Source organism: Blennius ocellaris, assembly GCF_963422515.1.
Source record: "Blennius ocellaris genome assembly, chromosome: 16".
Lineage (NCBI taxonomy): Eukaryota > Metazoa > Chordata > Actinopteri > Blenniiformes > Blenniidae > Blennius > Blennius ocellaris.
The window spans coordinates 14968717-14985736 of record NC_137665.1 but is presented as its reverse complement, the minus strand read 5'-3'; the positions used below and the strand labels follow the sequence as shown (position 1 = coordinate 14985736).

Below are 17020 nucleotides of genomic sequence, written 5' to 3'. Positions count from 1 at the left end.
GCTAAGCTGATTTCTACCTTTTGTTTAAAACAAGTAGAATCATAAATAACTTCAACCATTCAAGTTTTGGTTTTTTTCAGATGCATTAAATGAACGCAAATGAATTAAATGTGTTTTAAACACGTAAATGTGGCAACACTAAGGAGAACCATTTTTGCTGTGACATATAACTCCCTTATTTCCGGGTGGCTGATAAAAGACGGCCAATTTCCGGCTGCTTTAGAACGACGGAAAAACTTCACGCCCAATTCCTAGTAGCATTAACTAAACACCCATATACACAAAAACTCTTAAGCATGCTGATAAATATAAAATAATGTCATTTATCCCAAGAGCTCGATAAACCATGACGAATTGTTTCCCCCAAAACAAATATGGCGCCCGTCATCGCTGGGGAGCTGCTGAGAGTAACGTCACAGAGTTCCCGACATGCCAACTCGTGGCGTGGCATGTTAAACATCGCTTTTGCCGTTGCCATGGAAGTGGATATTGATTTCAAAACGTTGCCGTGTAAACGCGAAACATCTCTGAAATGACCACGCAAAAACGACACGATTTCACCTGAAACGTCGTCGTGTAAAACGGGACCTGATTCAGAACGCTTGTTCAGCGTTTCTGCGTTGTTTTAACTTTCCTTTGGAAAAATGTGCTACTTCACATTCTTTGCAGAAACACGTTTCCTTCAGAAGTGACTCGACCCTGAGACACACACGCACACGCACACGCACACGCACACAAAACACACCAATCCGCCTTCCCCTCATGTGAATATTTCAGCATCCCTGAGGCTCGTGCCCCAACACCTGAACAAACAGGGGCAGTTATATCTGAGGGTCCCCCCCCCCCACCACCACCAACAGAACCCTGAGTGTTTGGACAGTTGTGGTCGTCATCATTTTTTCTCTCCTATTGGACTCATTCGATTGAACGACATGCAGCTGAAATCTGGTCGGTCCTTCGAGAAATGACCCCAAACAAAACCCCCACAGCGGCCAGATTCCAATGTGTCCCCTCCGTACACACAGCATCGCTCCAATCATCTCTTCGTGGGTCGAGGTAACAGCTACCAAGGAATCGCTTTTTGACCCAAATCTGCAGAGCCGAGGTTTCTCTCCTCTGACAGGCGCATTTATGGTGAAAGATGGATGACAGAAGTACTGAGTGAAGCCGGCGAGCCTGAAATATTTCAGTCTTTGTCCTCTGACCCACCGGTGGAAACGTGCCTTTTTTTCTCCACTGCGTTCCAGCCACTGCCGCTCCCCCCCCCCCAAGAAAATCTGCTTTGATGCATCTGGAGGAACCTGATTTGACCTGTTGAAGTGGAATTAAAAAAAAAAAAAAAGAAGAAGAAGAAGAAGAGCGTTACTGCCAAGAGAGCAATTTGTTTTTTTCGGTTGTTGTTTTTGTAAAAGAGACGACATGATTGTGGGGAAGGCGGTGTGGCTGGAAGAACCGGAAAGAGGCGGGGGAGACACACATGGGGGTGGGGGTCTGGATTCCGCGTTGTGATTCCTGGATCTCATGTACATGTGTTTGGGAGGAGGACAAAGTTTAACCAGGAATTTCAAGATTGAATCGGACAGTTTGGAAAGCGCTGTTTGTTTATAGTCGTTCACGGTTGGACTCATTTCCAGCGGAGGCCTGGAAACTCCTCGTCGGTCCTTGTTGGACGCCGCTCAGTGTGCAACGTGTCTTTTTTTTGACGAGAGCTGCATGTCTTCTGCCTCCATGAAAAGGAATCTGATCGTTCAATAACAATTCTCAAAAATAAAAATGATTGTGAATTTTGTTTATTCCTCTTCTCAATGATGTTGTGTTTGCAGGTAACATGCATTTGTGGGATGGGCGGTAATAATGAAGGTTATCAAATAAAAAACAATTCGGCAAACAAAGGACTTGTGGTGTTTTCACGAGAGAAAGGAAGGAAAAGTGTTTTCTGAGGCTCAATCTCTGGAATTGAACCATAATGCCCTGTTGTGCAGAGCTGCCTTCTGATTGGCTACTGTGCTGTTTTGGTGGACCCCTAAACAAAACCATTTCATTGACCCCCCTTCTTCATTCTGGTGGTCTCTGATGACCGAGCCAAAACCAAGACCTTGACAAGGACCTCTCTTAAGTACAACAGAAGTTTCTCTCTTCTGAACTCCTGCAAGTCAAGGAGCCACATTTCCACACTGAACATCTAACTTTTTATTGAGCTTCTCTCCAGTGAGGACTGGACCTGACAGGTTAAAGGTCGGTTTTCATCCTCGCCTTTTCATCCGGGCCCATTTCATCATTGAACTCCGGTTCTGTGACTCTGAAACTCGTGTGTTTTGGTGTCACTGAAGCGCCGATATCCAGAAACCAGTGGCTGGACCTCTACTGCTCTCTCCGTGGTGAATTGAGGCCAAACAGGCTTATAAAAGGGGGCTGCCATGAAGGGCAGCAGGTCCCGCGGGGGCCAGGATTGGGAAACTGGGTCTTTCCTGCAGGGATGTCAGGGGTGGTCATCAAGCTGGAGCGCACCAGTCAGGCGCCAGACTTTAACCTGGCTGAGGTGCCGTGGATCGACCTGAAGAGCGCCGTCCACCGCAGACCTTCAAGCAGAGGCAAACAAAGTCCTGTGATTATTGACCGCGTGACGGGGGCCGGTGTAGCAGTTTTGTTTGCCACTCTGAGAATCCCCCGTGTGGTCCGCTCAACTACGACTCCAAAAACGATTCTTTGAAACTTCAGTTGTTTATTGGGATCAGTCGGAGGGAAAAGCGAGCGTCACGTGTGGAGGAGCAGGAGCTGTGTGTTTACCTTTCACTATGGAAAAGCTCCAACTCCCACTTGGTGTCTCTGCAGGGATTAATCACTGTGGCATTCAGATGAAATATCTGGAAAGTGGTTCACCAGTGTTTAGACTCATAGATCCATGAGGATTTAGGGTTTTGAATCTGTAATGTAAAGTTTATGATCCACGCCTGACCTCAGTTAAAGTTACATGCCAAGATGATTACTTTACAGTCAATTTCTTAGAAAGTGTACACAACTGTCACTCTTTGTTTTCTGGATTTTTAGCCTCTTGATTGGAGGTGGCCTTATTTTTTGCAACAAATAAAATTAAAAAAAATTAAATAAAATTCTTTATGAAAAGCTGCACTTTGAATAGTTTTGGTAAGCTGCGAGTCCTGCTGTTTTATCTGCATATTTTGTCTAAGTGTGTGTGTGTGTGTGTGTGTGTGTGTGTGTGTGTGTGTGTGTGTGTGTGTGTGTGTGTGTGTGAGCGTGTGTGTGAGGGGTGAACGAAACCCCGCCTCGCGCACTTGTCGCGGCCTCAGAAATCACACCACTGCGTGGCCCCGCCCACCTCCCCACAGTGGCCCCGCCCCTCGCCCGCACGTGGCCCCGCCCACCGCTGGACCACATTGAAATGTGGCGGTGATGTTGTTGTCAAACAGTGCAGTGAACGCGGAGCCGCCCTTCATCACCACATCACCTCTCCAGCAGGAGCATCTCTCTCGCTCTCCGAGCAGCTTCTACCTGTGCAGGTGCAGAGAAGCAGGACACAGAAGAAGACATCCCCCCCCCCCCCTCTCCCTCTCCCCTTACATCTCTCGAGCTGCTGCAGGCCGGACAGCATGAGACCCCAGTGTTACCCCCCAGTGCTGCTTCTCCTCCTCTGCTCCTTCATCCAGACAAGTAAGTCAACCTCACCTCTCCTCCGAGCAGCACGAGTATTTCACTCCGCCGCTCTCGCGCTCCGGCCGGTTCTTAATAATAATAAAGCGTTTTTTTTTTTTTTTTTTAATAGCCCCCTTCCTCTGACAGCTCCGGGTGTAAGTTGATTAGGGGTACAAAAAAAAAAAGAAATAGAAAAAGAATGAAAAAAGGGGGGAGGGTGCAGATTTTTTTTTTCTTGCAGAAAGTAGGTCAGATCTCCCCTCTGTCCCACTCTCCCTTTTTCTCTCAGGGTCACATTTCTAGGAAAAGTGCTCACTCAGCCTTCTAACCAACTTTTTTTTTTTTTTTTTTTTAAACTCACTCATTCAATTTTTTTTTTAAATGGTTGCAGCTCTCTTCTCAGTTGCATTTTTTTTTTTACCCCCCCTTCACTGGCTTTTTGAATGGAGCTGCATGTTTTGTGCCTTTTCATGTACTGGCGCTCAGCTTTGTGCAGCCAATGAGGTTCGAGCAGCGTGAATACAGTCTGGGTGTTGGAGAAAAGGATGTCAAGCAGGGAGAGGAGGGCTGCTCTCAAAAGCCGGTTAAAAAAAAAAAGAAGTTGCCATTCATAATGTGGGAACCAGACTACAATGGAGAGAGAGAGAGAGAGAGAAAAAAAAACCTTAAACATGGCAACATTTCAAAAAGATTGCATCAAGTTGGATTTACAGGTGCACACACTCTTTCCAGCATGATGCAACGGCCTGTTTGTTTGCAGGAGGCCCCCCAAAAAAATTCCAGCCCCTCATTCATATACAAATACAGACATTGTCTTAAAGCACATTCCTCTAAGTTTTGGTGGCACGCCGCGGCCGGATGGCCGTCAGACCTGTTCCCACTGGGTTCTGGGAAGCTGGTGAGACGTGTTGGAACTGGTCGGCCGGTGAATTTTCACACACTGCACAAGCAGATATGTATCGCATCCAAGCCTCCAGTCCTGATGGAAAAAATCCCTGAATACTGCGGCATCCAGTCTGTCCTCTAAAAAGTCGTTTCATTGACTCTCATCACTCCAACGTGGTTTATTAGTTCATCTGACGTTTTATTGCGTTGATTCAAAGCACGCGTCATCGTGGTACAAATGACCAAGTTGTTTTTTCACCTTGGTTTACCTCAGTAGACGTCACCTCACACCCCACAATGTCAACCGGATCGTCAATCCCATGCTTTCCAATCACTGCACTACAGCAATAAGGTTGGGAGTTAGAAACTGGAGATGATATATTTTAGGTTGCTGCTTCTTTCATGATTTTCAAGCCTTATTTTAGAATTGTTCACTAATTTAGGTGAGCGGCGACGGTAGATTTGCTCCTTCACATTTGAGACTCTCGAAAGACGTCCACAAACAGAAGCGATGGAGGCGTGCTTATTTTCTTTCTCTGATTCACACTGAATCAACAATGCTGCCGTTCCGTCCAGTTTGCCTTTCGAGGTCTGACCTGGAAGCCCGCTGAGTAAATATCCAGCATGAACCCGGGTTTGGGCAACATGACGTCGGCTTCATGGAATCAGAGCTGACTCTGTCGGACGACTCTGGAATCAAACGTCAAGGTCAAACCTTTCACTGGTATTTCAGGAAATCCTTTGAAAGGCTTTCCGGTTTCTTGATGCGCAGGCGACATTTATCTTTATGGTGAAGGCAATAATACGGCACCTTTCACGTGCGATCGTAAAGCCGATTAACGTATAGCTTTAGGCTTATCTTTACAATCATGGAGAGACGAACCCTGCAAAAGCCGACAAAGCACAGCCTTGATTTATTCACTTGCGACAGGTAAAACACTAACCATGACTGATGGCAGCAGATGTTTGAGACCTTCTGTCCCGTGAGGCGAGTTCATCGTCTGTTCTGAGAGTGTTGCACGTGAACGTTTCAAATTCAGGTCAAAATGCTTCGTCTGAGTTCTGCTGACTCAGGTAATGAGGAAGATAATTAACAAACTGCTGGTGGGACGAGGGTTGACCCCCCCCCCCTCCGGCCTCCTGTCAGAAACAGGTGGCCGTCCGCTGTGCTCGGCCCCCAGGGGCCACGGGGAGAAATGGCCTCCGGTACTGTTTCATGAAGTGGCCGCGTCTTTGATGTACAGTCTAATTGGTTCTTCCAGTTCACTGGCTTCATCGGGGACATTAAAGATGGGGGACTGGGGGGGGGGGGGATCTCTCTGCCTTCAGCGCTTTGGCCATCAGGGGCCGTGATGGCCGGGAGGCAGGTTTTCCTGCTGTGATCGTGACCTCGTCCTTTCAGCTGCCTGATAAAAGCAGCTTGAACGACTTCCATAAGAACTCCCCATATCTGTGTTTGGGTTGTCGTTTAACCGCCGGCCATCCCTATTTAAACAAGTAGGCATGTGTCCATGTTTCCGCATGTGTGAGACAGGGCCCCGTGTATACACTGCAGCACGCAGCCACACACTCCTCCGGACACATTCATCATCCTGCATTCCTTCGCTGAAGTTTTCCCTCGTTAGAAATAGTTCAACTGTTGGATGATTTCTCACTCGTTTTTCTTTTCTTTCTTTTTACACATTCCTGGTTCCTGTAGCCTAGGGGTCTGCGCCCCACGGCTCCAGAGCCACATGTGACTCTGCAACCCTGCTGTAGATTCCACTAAATTATATATAGAAACAGATTAATTTAAGAAAAATAAGCTCAAATTTACAAAATAGTCACATAATAGCTAAGTGGCTGCCCCAAAAAATTCAAATTGTGAACTGCATTTGCTAAAAATTGCATTGACTGAAAGCTTAAACCACTAGAAAAGGTGAAGGGGAAAATGAGTAGAAAGGTACAACAGCTAAAATTGCAAAATCCAATAAAATTGGAAAAATATCAGCTAAAAATGCAACAAAAAGACTATTGTTATTTCCATTACAACCTAAGTTACTGTTCTCGTGACAGAGAGACAAAACAACAGCTGGATTCAACAGACTCTTTTGCTCAGAGAGGTTGCAGACCACAGTGAGAGGTTATCGTGCCCTGGTCCAACTGCATCAAATGTTTGCGGCTTTGAACCCTGATAAAAATAACCGAGTTTTAAACACACGATCTGGGCTGCACGCTGTCAGGTGACCATGTGATAATGGTGAGTGATTTCAAAAATAGGATTTGTTTGGTTGAATGAAGTCATACATCACTGAAGATGTCGGTTCAGATGGGTGTCATCAATGGACACACAAGATTGTTTGAATCTTCAACTTTATTAAAGATCTTCAACTTTCAGTTTGCAACAAAGGCATGTGGGTGTAACTACACCAAATCATGTAGCCTGATGGAAACCTGGAACTGACATTCAGTTTGAGTGGATGACTGACAGACTTTTGAAATCTAGTAGTTGCTTAAAATAGATAAACAAAAGCAGGACATGGAAGGCTTTAATTGTTATATGATGATGATGACATTTGCGTCTTGAGTGAATATGGAGTTACTTAGAGAGCACAAGTGTGTGAGCTCTATTCAAACTTACAAGCGTTTGGTGTTTTGAGTGTAACGTCGGACAACCACTTCCCTTGTTGTTCCTTGAGGTTCAGGTGAGCTGTGAAGTGTCATGAGGCAGTATTGGAGTGAAAGTGTTTTATGAGAGCAGCTGTAGCATAACTGAAGAACAGTTAAGGCCGAACAGAGTCTTGTTAGATCCTGACCCATGTGAGTTTCCTGTCAGGGATACACATGGTAATGAAGGCACCTGTGATACAGGCACCGCTCATGAGAGGTGTTTACAGATCCTGCATGAAGCCATGGTCATGTGACCTCTTACAACGCACCACAATAACTAAACAAGTTGACCGACGGTGAAAAAAGAAAAAGTTTGCAGGAAAAGCGGTGGCTTCTGAAGCCTTGTTTTCACATCGTATCATCCATCTCACATCGTGCTGCCGTCCATAGACATAACCTCCAGTCAAGGTCCATCAGCTAAACAGGAATACAACCAAACATGAACGGAAATCAACTCTGAGTTTCTTTTTCTATTTGCTACTAATTGTGACCAGGCTAACTCGCTAAGTCCTTGAATATCAGTTGAATATATGATCACCAAAACAATGGTTTTTGTCCAATCTTCCTGGTACAGGAGCGCTAACCTCATGTCGGACAAACCAGTTCCAGTGTTTGAACAGGAGATGTATCACAATAAGATGGATGTGCGATGGTACAGATGACTGTGGGGACGGATCTGATGAACTTCCTGCTAATTGCTGTGAGTATCTGGCAACCCTGTATCACTATTTGTATGTGTGTGTGTGTGTGTGTGTGTGTGTGTGTGTGTGTGTGTGTGTGTGTGTGTGTGTATATACACACACACACACACACACATATATGCCACAATTTCACAATGTGAGGATTATACTCACTTCCCACTTTTCTCTTTTTTCTAGTGACCAAAACATGTAGTCCAACACAGTTCAGTTGTGCGGGCCGCCTTAACCAGTGTGTACCAAGGACTTGGCGCTGTGATGGAAAAGCCGACTGTGAGAACGGAGCCGACGAGGACGGCTGTGGTGAGTTATGTCGCTTTTCTCGTTAGTTTTGTTTTCTTCGGTTTCTACTCTAATGTTTGCTCAGTCCTTCATTCCGCTGACTGACTCGCGTCATCTCGTCTCGCTTAGCTGTCAAACAGTGCAAAGCCTCAGAGTTTCGCTGCGGGAGCGGCCAGTGTGTGTCGTCCTCCTTTGTGTGTGATGACGAGGCGGACTGCGACGACGGCAGCGACGAGGCCTCGTGCCCGCCGGTCACCTGCACCGCCACGTCTTTCCAGTGTAACAACTCCCTTTGTATCCCGCGATTGTGGGCCTGCGACGGCGACTCCGACTGCTCGGACGGCTCGGACGAGTGGACCCAGAACTGCGGCACAAAGAGCGTGGCCTCTGCTCCCGCCCACCAGTGCTCCTCGCTGGAGTTTCACTGCGGCAGCGGGGAGTGCATTCATGGTAACTGGAGGTGCGATGGAGGAGCTGACTGCCACGACCGATCGGATGAAGCCAACTGTGGTAAATGCAAGTCTTTACGAAGTGCTTGTGTTGTTTGCCAATAAACTGTCCTTCACTTCAATTCATTGTCACCTGCCATCGTCCCCGCAGCTCGCGTCACCTGCCGTCCTGACGAGTTTGAATGCGGGGATGGCACCTGCATCCACGGCAGTCGCCAGTGCAACCAGCAGTACGACTGCAAGGACATGAGTGATGAACTCGGCTGTGTTAACGGTACGAATCTCTGCCTTCTACCATTTGGGCACCGGATAAACTGCCGAATATCTAGCTTGTGTTGAAGTTGTTTGATTATTTCTATGTCTCCTACGCAGCGACTCACTGTGAGGGTCCCACCATGTTCAAATGCCGCAGCGGGGAGTGCATTAACATGGAGCGGGTGTGCGACAGGCGTCGCGACTGCAGGGATTGGTCAGATGAGCCTCTTAGGGAATGTGGTGAGTACAAAAGCTCCCAACTGGTAACTGTCTGGATAATTACTACTTTTATGTACTTAACTAGGGTGCTGAAAGCTTGAGAATGCTGGTTTTGTCCTGAGAGGAAAAAAAACCCCAAAAAAACCTTTTCTTCTCCCACTTCAGGCTCCAATGAGTGTCTGTACAACAACGGCGGTTGCTCTCACATATGTAAAGACCTGAAGATCGGCTACGAGTGCTTGTGTCCCTCCGGATACAGGCTCGTTGACACTAAACGTTGTGAAGGTACCTCACTCATTCACAACCACTGACCCCCCCCCCCCCCCTCCACACGTCTGTCTTATCTGACCTTCACTGAAATTACCAAAAGTTCAGTCATCTGTTTACTCTGACAAAAACCTTTTCCTGTCAACCACTGTGACTCACAGTTTATTTCTTTGGTGTCATTGAATCAGATATCGATGAGTGTGCCTACCCAGACACCTGCAGCCAAATCTGCATCAATCAGATTGGCAGCTATAAGTGCGACTGCGAGGAGGGTTATCAGGTTGACCCAGCAACCAAAGCCTGCAAGGCCATTGGTAAATATGAACTTTCTGTATTACGCGCATGTGGTTATTTGTGGTATTATGTAACTATCAAATGGTTGATGAAACTATGACTTAAGCGTGCATCCCTCTTTTATAAACAAAATCGAGCCGAGCAAGAACTGCATCCATGTTACGTCAGAAAAACTGAAATGTCAATGCTGTTATGGTAACTTACGTTAAGAGGCTATTTATGTAGCTGTGTGTTGGCAGTAAATATTGTTGTTCTTTGAGCCCATCAACAAACTACGTACAAACGCCACCAAACATTGGTCGAACTATGGAATCGTACCACAAGTCTAAGAGCACCATGTATTGATTTGCTCAGTATCAATTGGGACACATGATCAAATGAAGAGATGTGTAACAGCCAGCGCAAGTGTGCGCTGATCATCCTGACTTGGAGCCCTTGTTAAAATAATGATCAGTACCATTCACATTGATAAGATTCTCACTTCCGTCATTTCAAAGTAAACATTTGCCTTTGCGTACATAAACTACAAAACAGGGATGTAGCAGATGTACCCAAAGACAAATAGACACGGAGTACACCATCACTGGAACAGGAAAGTCAACTTTGTAGGATTTTGCTTTGATTCCCACAACCCGATCAAAGTTTGAGAAAATGTGTTGGTGTGTTGGCAAATATGTACGAGCTACACTGCCAGAGTTATTTTGGCAATCAACTCATCATGTGTCAACTTCTTGGAATCATGGAAATCTTTGAAACCAATTCATGGAAAAAGAAGAGATTCAAGTGTTCTCTTTATACAGTCTGGAGACAAATTTAAAGATTTAACTTGCCTGTGTTGATTTTGTTAGGTACCATAGCCTACCTGTATTTCACCAACCGTCACGAAGTACGAAAAATGACTTTGGACAAGAGTGAATACACGAGAGTAATCCCCCGTCTCAAGAACGTCGTGGCTCTCGATATGAACATGGCCGGCAAAGAGATCTATTGGTCAGACATCTCACAGAAAAAGATCTACAGGTGAGTAAGAAAGGCATCAGAATAGGGGGGAAAAAAATGTGTCTGTGTCCTTTATTCCTGTTGAATGCCTGTCGTCTCCTCAAACCACAGAACTTCGATGGACTCGGCTGACGACTCCACTCACCACCATATCGTGATCGATCGTGACATCGACGCACCCGAAGGCATCGCCTTTGACTGGGTCCACCGTAACCTTTACTGGACCGACAGCATCCGCAGTACCATCTCTGTGGTGACGGCAGATGGTAGCCGCCGCAAAACTCTCTTCAACCAGGGTTTATCAAAACCCCGCGCTATTGTGGTTGACCCCCACAGCAAGTAAGCAAACAGCAGTTAACAAGTGAAGTACAATCTGACGGAGTCTGCTTATCTGGGATCTTTAACTTTTATCTTTCTCACTTTCCAGCTTTGTGTACTGGACTGATTGGGGAAATCCTGCAAAGATTGAGAAGGGAGGTCTCAATGGAGGAGATCGCTCTGCTCTGGTCACTGACAATATAGTCTGGCCGAATGGCATCACACTGGGTAAACTACAGCGTCAATGGATCTCTAGTTTCACCTTGTTATCCATCCATGGGAGCATGATTTTCAGGTCTGTCTTCTTGACCGCGACCTCTGCTTCCTCCCTTCCTCCCAGACCTGTTAAACCAGCGGCTCTACTGGGTGGACTCCAAGCTGCACACACTCTCCAGTATCGATGTCCAGGGTGGCAGCCGACGTACCCTCATCATTGACGAACACAGCTTAGCTCATCCATTAGGAATCACTGTATTTGAGGTATATCTACACTGCCCGATTCCCATCATTCCCATTGTCAATGCACAGGTGAAGAGTTGCTTAATCTCGGTTCTCTCTATACTTGTAGGAAAAAGTGTTCTGGACAGACGTGAGCAACAACGCTATCCTCAGTGCGAACAGGCTGACAGGCGACGACATCACATCAGTAGCAGAGCACCTCATGTCACCAGAAGACATTATTCTCTTCCATAACCTCAAACAACCAGCCGGTAAAGAAAAGAAAAACATACTATTAGTCTGATAATGAGTCTTGTAAGCAAATAAATACACAGAAACAAGTTATCACTTTTGGTTTCATAGTCTTGAGCACAGTTGTTTTCATGGGTTTTGTTATGCCCTTTGAAAAAAGACCTTTCTTCAGCACAGGCTCAACGGACATAAAGCATGCCTGTAAATACATCACTTGGGAATTTTTGAAAAAAAATGTAGTTGCTAACATGTGGCCTGAAGGGGATTACAGATGCTGCCGGAGGCTGTGTGTCAACAGGCCATACGTGGACTAGTTTCTCTCTGTCCCCTTCTCCAGTTCATCCATGCAAAACCTCAAAAAGGATCTAAGTCAGAAACTCACGGCATTTTCAATGCCCCATTAAGACTTTTGCACATTAAATAAATCTGAAAGTTGGTAGTTTTGTAGTAGTGATCTCAAAGTGAAGTTTTTAGTCTTCAGTGGTGTTCAGGTACTGGTAGTTGCGTCATCTGGCCAAGGGTTGCTGGGTATTGGAGGCAGTCCAAGCTGACTGTGGGTGAAGGCAGGGTACATTCTACACAATTCATCTGTTCTTTGTAGGGTAAACACAGAGACACGGATGGACAGTCGTACCTGAACAATCCACACACTCTCAAACTGGTGATACTTTTGCTGTGAGGTCACAGTGCTCAGGTCACATGATGCTCACTGCCCGGCAATCCAGACACAAATTCTGAAAATGGAAAGTCTGCTAAAATATTTATCTCTTTTTGTTGTTTCAGGAAGGGACGGGTGTCAGGTCTCCAATGGTGGTTGTGAATTCTTGTGCCTGGCGGCTCCTCAAGTGGGCCGACACCCCCCCCAATACACCTGCGCTTGTCCAGATCACATGATGCTGGCCAGGGACATGAGGACATGTGTGCCTGGTCAGTGGATGTTGTGCAATAGCAATGAGAAAATGATGAAAGTTGTTCCTGGCTCTTACCCATCTCCTCTGTTTATTCAAATCAGCTGAGGTGACGCCAGAGGCTCCTGTGCAGCCTCGTGCGACCCCCACCCGGCCCCCCCGCGTGCCAACGGTACCTCCCAGCACCACACCTAAGCTCGAGGTCCGCACCACCACTGCCAGGCCTGTCCCGATCACCAGCACAGTTGCCCAGCCTCCACGACGCACCACCAAGCCTCCAATCAGGAGGACCACACCTGAACCGACAGCACCTACACCGAAGCCCCAAATCCCCCAGACCACCACCCAGGCTCCCGTCACTTCTCCAGGCAAGTGGCCACTGTCTTGTTGAAGACGAGATGTGTTTTCCTGAGCGCATCACTCTCAACTCCTGGACTAGATGCTCTGGTGCAGGTCAGTTCGATCAATCATTAACTTTCACTGTTGTGTTTGCTCTTCCTGCAGATGTCCAACGCGGAAATGTGTTCATACCTCAGTCGGCCTCCAACACCCCGATAGCACTTTACATCGCATTGCCTTTGGGTAGGTTGTGTATGCAACTGTGAGTTGTCCCCAAAATAACTGCTTATATGAAACAAACCCACTCACGTGCCTCTTCTTTCTCCCATTTGACAGCAATTATTTGTCTGCTGGCTGTGGGTGCACTGCTGCTATGGAGGAACTACAGGCTAAAGAACACCAACACCATTCACTTCGACAATCCCGTCTATCAGAAAACCACTGAAGACCAAGTGCACATCTGGAGAAGCCACAGCATTGATGGTTACTCTTATCCAAAAGTATGTCTAAGAGGAGATTACCTCAGGGCTAACTTACATGCATGAAAGTTGAGTATTACATCTCCTACGTTTGCTTTCCTTCCAGAGACAAGTTGTGAGCTTGGATGAAGAGGCGGACAATCCCGCCTTCACAGAAAACTGAAAGAATCGGGAGGAAAGAGGAGGCTCGTCAATAAGCTACCTTCAGTGTATTTTAGGATTTTTACCTCACACCTCACAGCTATTGAAGACAAAACCTGTAGGTGACAAACTGGACCCAGGAAATCCTCCGAAAGCTTTATACAGTGGAAATATCAGGGTAAAGGTGAAAGATATTTGTAGGTTGATCAAGTCCTTTTCCCAGTCTAGCCAACGGTGAACATTGTATACTTTAATGTAGCAAATCTTTAACAGTTCAGATCCCTCAGTTGTTTGTTGCCTTCTCACTGTGATGCCGCTGGATAACTAAGGCCACGTCACCCGGTATTTACAAAAACACCATATTTCCGCCTCTACGTTTTCAAAATGAACTCTGATCACATCAGATCGTTTTCAAAATAACGTTCTTTTACACAAATCCACATAAAAACCTCGTGAGGAGTAGCTATGAGCATGCCAAATCTATAGCTTTAGCATGACGCATAAAGTCGCTGCTCCTTGACGCAATAGAGCATTTCTGATTGTAAATGCAGAGAAGCATTTGCACAAATGTTAAAAACAATTACAGCATCCATTGAAACTCATCTCAGGAGCCAAGCTGTTCACCTCTGTTCTCCAAATCTCCACTTTAGCTTGAGTTCTCAGATCTATTTGTTTTCAGTAACTCGTAGCTTTGTTTTCGTGTAAAGAACGGAGCCGAGCGCATTGAAATATCAGGTTTCGCTACATGTAAACATTTTAGTATTCAGCTCCAAATGACTCATTCCATGCAGATCCTAGCAGGTTAGAAAAAAAATAATTAATGTGATACGTTTGCGACTGTGAAACGAGTCCCAGGAGACATTAGAGTAGCTTAGACCAGTGGTTCTCAATTATTTTCTGTCATGCCCCCCCTAGAGGACAAAAAAATTTTCAGCCCCCCCCAATTGTACTACCATTGAGAACCTGATCATATTTATTTATTGATCTGTATAAACCACTGTATGAGTTGCTGGCACCAGCATTCTGCATACAATCGCCTGATTATTAAAATAAATTAATAAATTGAGCTGGAGGCCCTTTTTTTATCATTCAAGCATGAATAAAGACACTAATACTGAAAGTCGCGCCTGCCTCATGCCCCCCCTGACACCCCACCATGCCCCCCCAGGGGGGCTCGCCCCACCATTTGAGAAGCACTGGCTTAGACACAGTTTCCAAATAGTTTTAAGTGTTTTTATTTTTTTTCAAGCTGCTTGTACCGATGCTAAACTACGCTAACTCCTCCTTGCTTCACTGTTAATACACAGACTTGATGCATCCCGAAAAATATTCTTTGTTTATCGTAAACGGATTCCTCAATGTGATTGTGGCAAAAGGCGACTTAGGAACAGAAGTGATGTCCAATGTGGTTGCTAATTTCACACTTTCGATATGAAGTTACTCTCCGTTAGTGTGCTGACTTAGTGGAATACAAACGCTGGCAAAAAGGAGCTGAGCAGGGAAAAAAGTTGAGAACGAACTTTTCTCTCATTCCAAACTACAAAACAAGTAGTAGGTGTTTTCTATGATTTTGTGTAAAACTGTGTCCTGGTTTGCACTGGAAATGAGAATTCTGCTATTTCCAGTCTCGAGCTCATAGATGAATGTAGCGTCAACAGTTAAACCAACATGACCTCACTACGTCCTCATATGTGTAATTCTTAGTTTTGCGCCAACAACTCTGCCTCATTAGGGATAATCATTTTTCAAAGGGACCTAAACCACAGTTGGATGTTTGTGCCTTGGTGCTCATCAGACTCCACGCATCCACATGTGGTGTGGAGCTCCTCCAGCAGCTGTGCGTAGTTTTTCGGCCTCGGCTCCCCTGATTTGTGATCGGGCCGCCAGCGCGCTGGACAGCAGTCTTGGAGGTTCTTTCCTCCCCCGCCTCCCGTCCCTCTCGTGAGGTACAGCACATTCCTCAGGGCCCGAGAAGCTTTGATGCAGCCATGTGTGGCCAATAGAGCCGTGTCCAATGCTCGGTACCATGCATATTTATGTGCTCCCTCGGGTCCGGCTCGCCTTACCAGCGTTTCAGACAAAAACATGGCCATGTGCCCTACTGTATCCACCCCGGTTGTTTTCACACCATGCGTTGGTATTGCTGACAGACTTGTGCCTTCATAATGACATACTTTGTTCATATGATCATGTCGGTGCTATCGAACTCAGCAGATTTGTAAAAAAAAAGTGTTTGCCTGTTAACTATTGCGGGAAGCGTTAGTCTTACTTCTCCTCCTTTGGCCTCTAAAAAGACATTTTCGTGAATAACTTTCAGGTATTGAGTCAGATTGCTACAGGAAGTGCTTATGAGGTTGTACAATATGTCATTTTTCTTTCTTACCAACATTGCAGATGGAAGCCTGTAAATATAATGTTCATAAATGTACATATTTGTTCTTAACTTGGGTTTGTTTTTGTTTTATTTGGTTGTTTGGAGATGTTTTAGCATTTGTTTGTAAACTTCAAATGTTTGATGTACATAAATAAATGCTTCTATTTATTATAGAATCAATACTCTGGAGTCTTTTTTTATTAAACGCCATCTTCGAGGTTGCTGTTTGAGGTTTTCCACGACATGCTGTGAGGAAATCCACTCTCCCTCCCTCTATTCGTCCTCCATGTGTTATTATTGCAGTCCAATTGTTTTTGTATGCAGGCAGGACCAGTAACATGAAGCTTGCCACTTTTTTTTTTTAAACTCCCCCCTTTTTTTCCCTCTTGGTTTGTAGGGGGGGGGGGGGGGGGCTTTCTAGGAACGGGGTCTGCTTGAAAACGTGACCATTTCCATGAAAATGCAGACGTCACGACGGAAAGACAAAACCACAGTGTTTCCCAGAAACTCCCCAACAGCGTGAGATCTCAAGGAGGAAAAATACGAAGAAACATGAGAAGCCCGTCCACGATTTTAATTCCCCAACATATGAAATTAAAAGAGTACAGATTACTTTGCTCATTGTGAGGGCCAAGAGAAAAGGATTTACTGGAAATATGGCTACTCATACTTAATTATAGAGATGTGTGTGGTTGAAATGTTTTTTTAACCACATTCTTTTCAGAATCTGTAATCAATCATAAACTTGTGCTGTAGATTTCTCCTTGGTGGACATATTTACTTTCTGTCTGTTATTGTTGACATCTTTTATAAGAAATATTTCGCTACTGCAAGAATGTTTTACCTTCATATGAAGTCAAATGGACAGACCTGATAGTCAAATGACCATAACTTAGATAGATGTTCAACCATATATGAATTAAAGTACATCCGAATGTATTTGTTGATGAAAGCAAATGAACAGTGATGGAAATGGCCAATCTCTGGTGTTTTTTACCATTAAAATCTGTTGAACTCACCTAATTTCAGCTTCATTTGCTCTTGAATGGGTCAGACCAGTGAAATGTTAACCAATAAACAACCACAACTATCTGTTTTACCTTCAATTTAGCACACAAAAGTA

General features: G+C 45.4%; 1 protein-coding gene across 1 annotated transcript; it reads left to right on the top strand.

The window, feature by feature from the left end:
• Positions 1-3587: 3587 nt before the first annotated feature.
• ldlra (low density lipoprotein receptor a) lies at positions 3588-13545 on the top strand (the record flags this gene model as incomplete). Its single annotated transcript, XM_080511977.1, has 18 exons — positions 3588-3669; positions 7760-7885; positions 8064-8186; positions 8295-8675; positions 8766-8888; positions 8987-9109; positions 9254-9373; positions 9544-9669; positions 10498-10669; positions 10760-10987; positions 11076-11194; positions 11307-11446; positions 11535-11676; positions 12440-12583; positions 12669-12932; positions 13069-13146; positions 13240-13403; positions 13489-13545. Exons 1-18 carry the CDS (start codon positions 3609-3611, stop codon positions 13543-13545), a joined length of 2691 nt encoding a protein of 896 aa, XP_080368103.1. The 5' UTR covers positions 3588-3608.
• Between the last annotated feature and the right edge of the window lie 3475 nt (positions 13546-17020).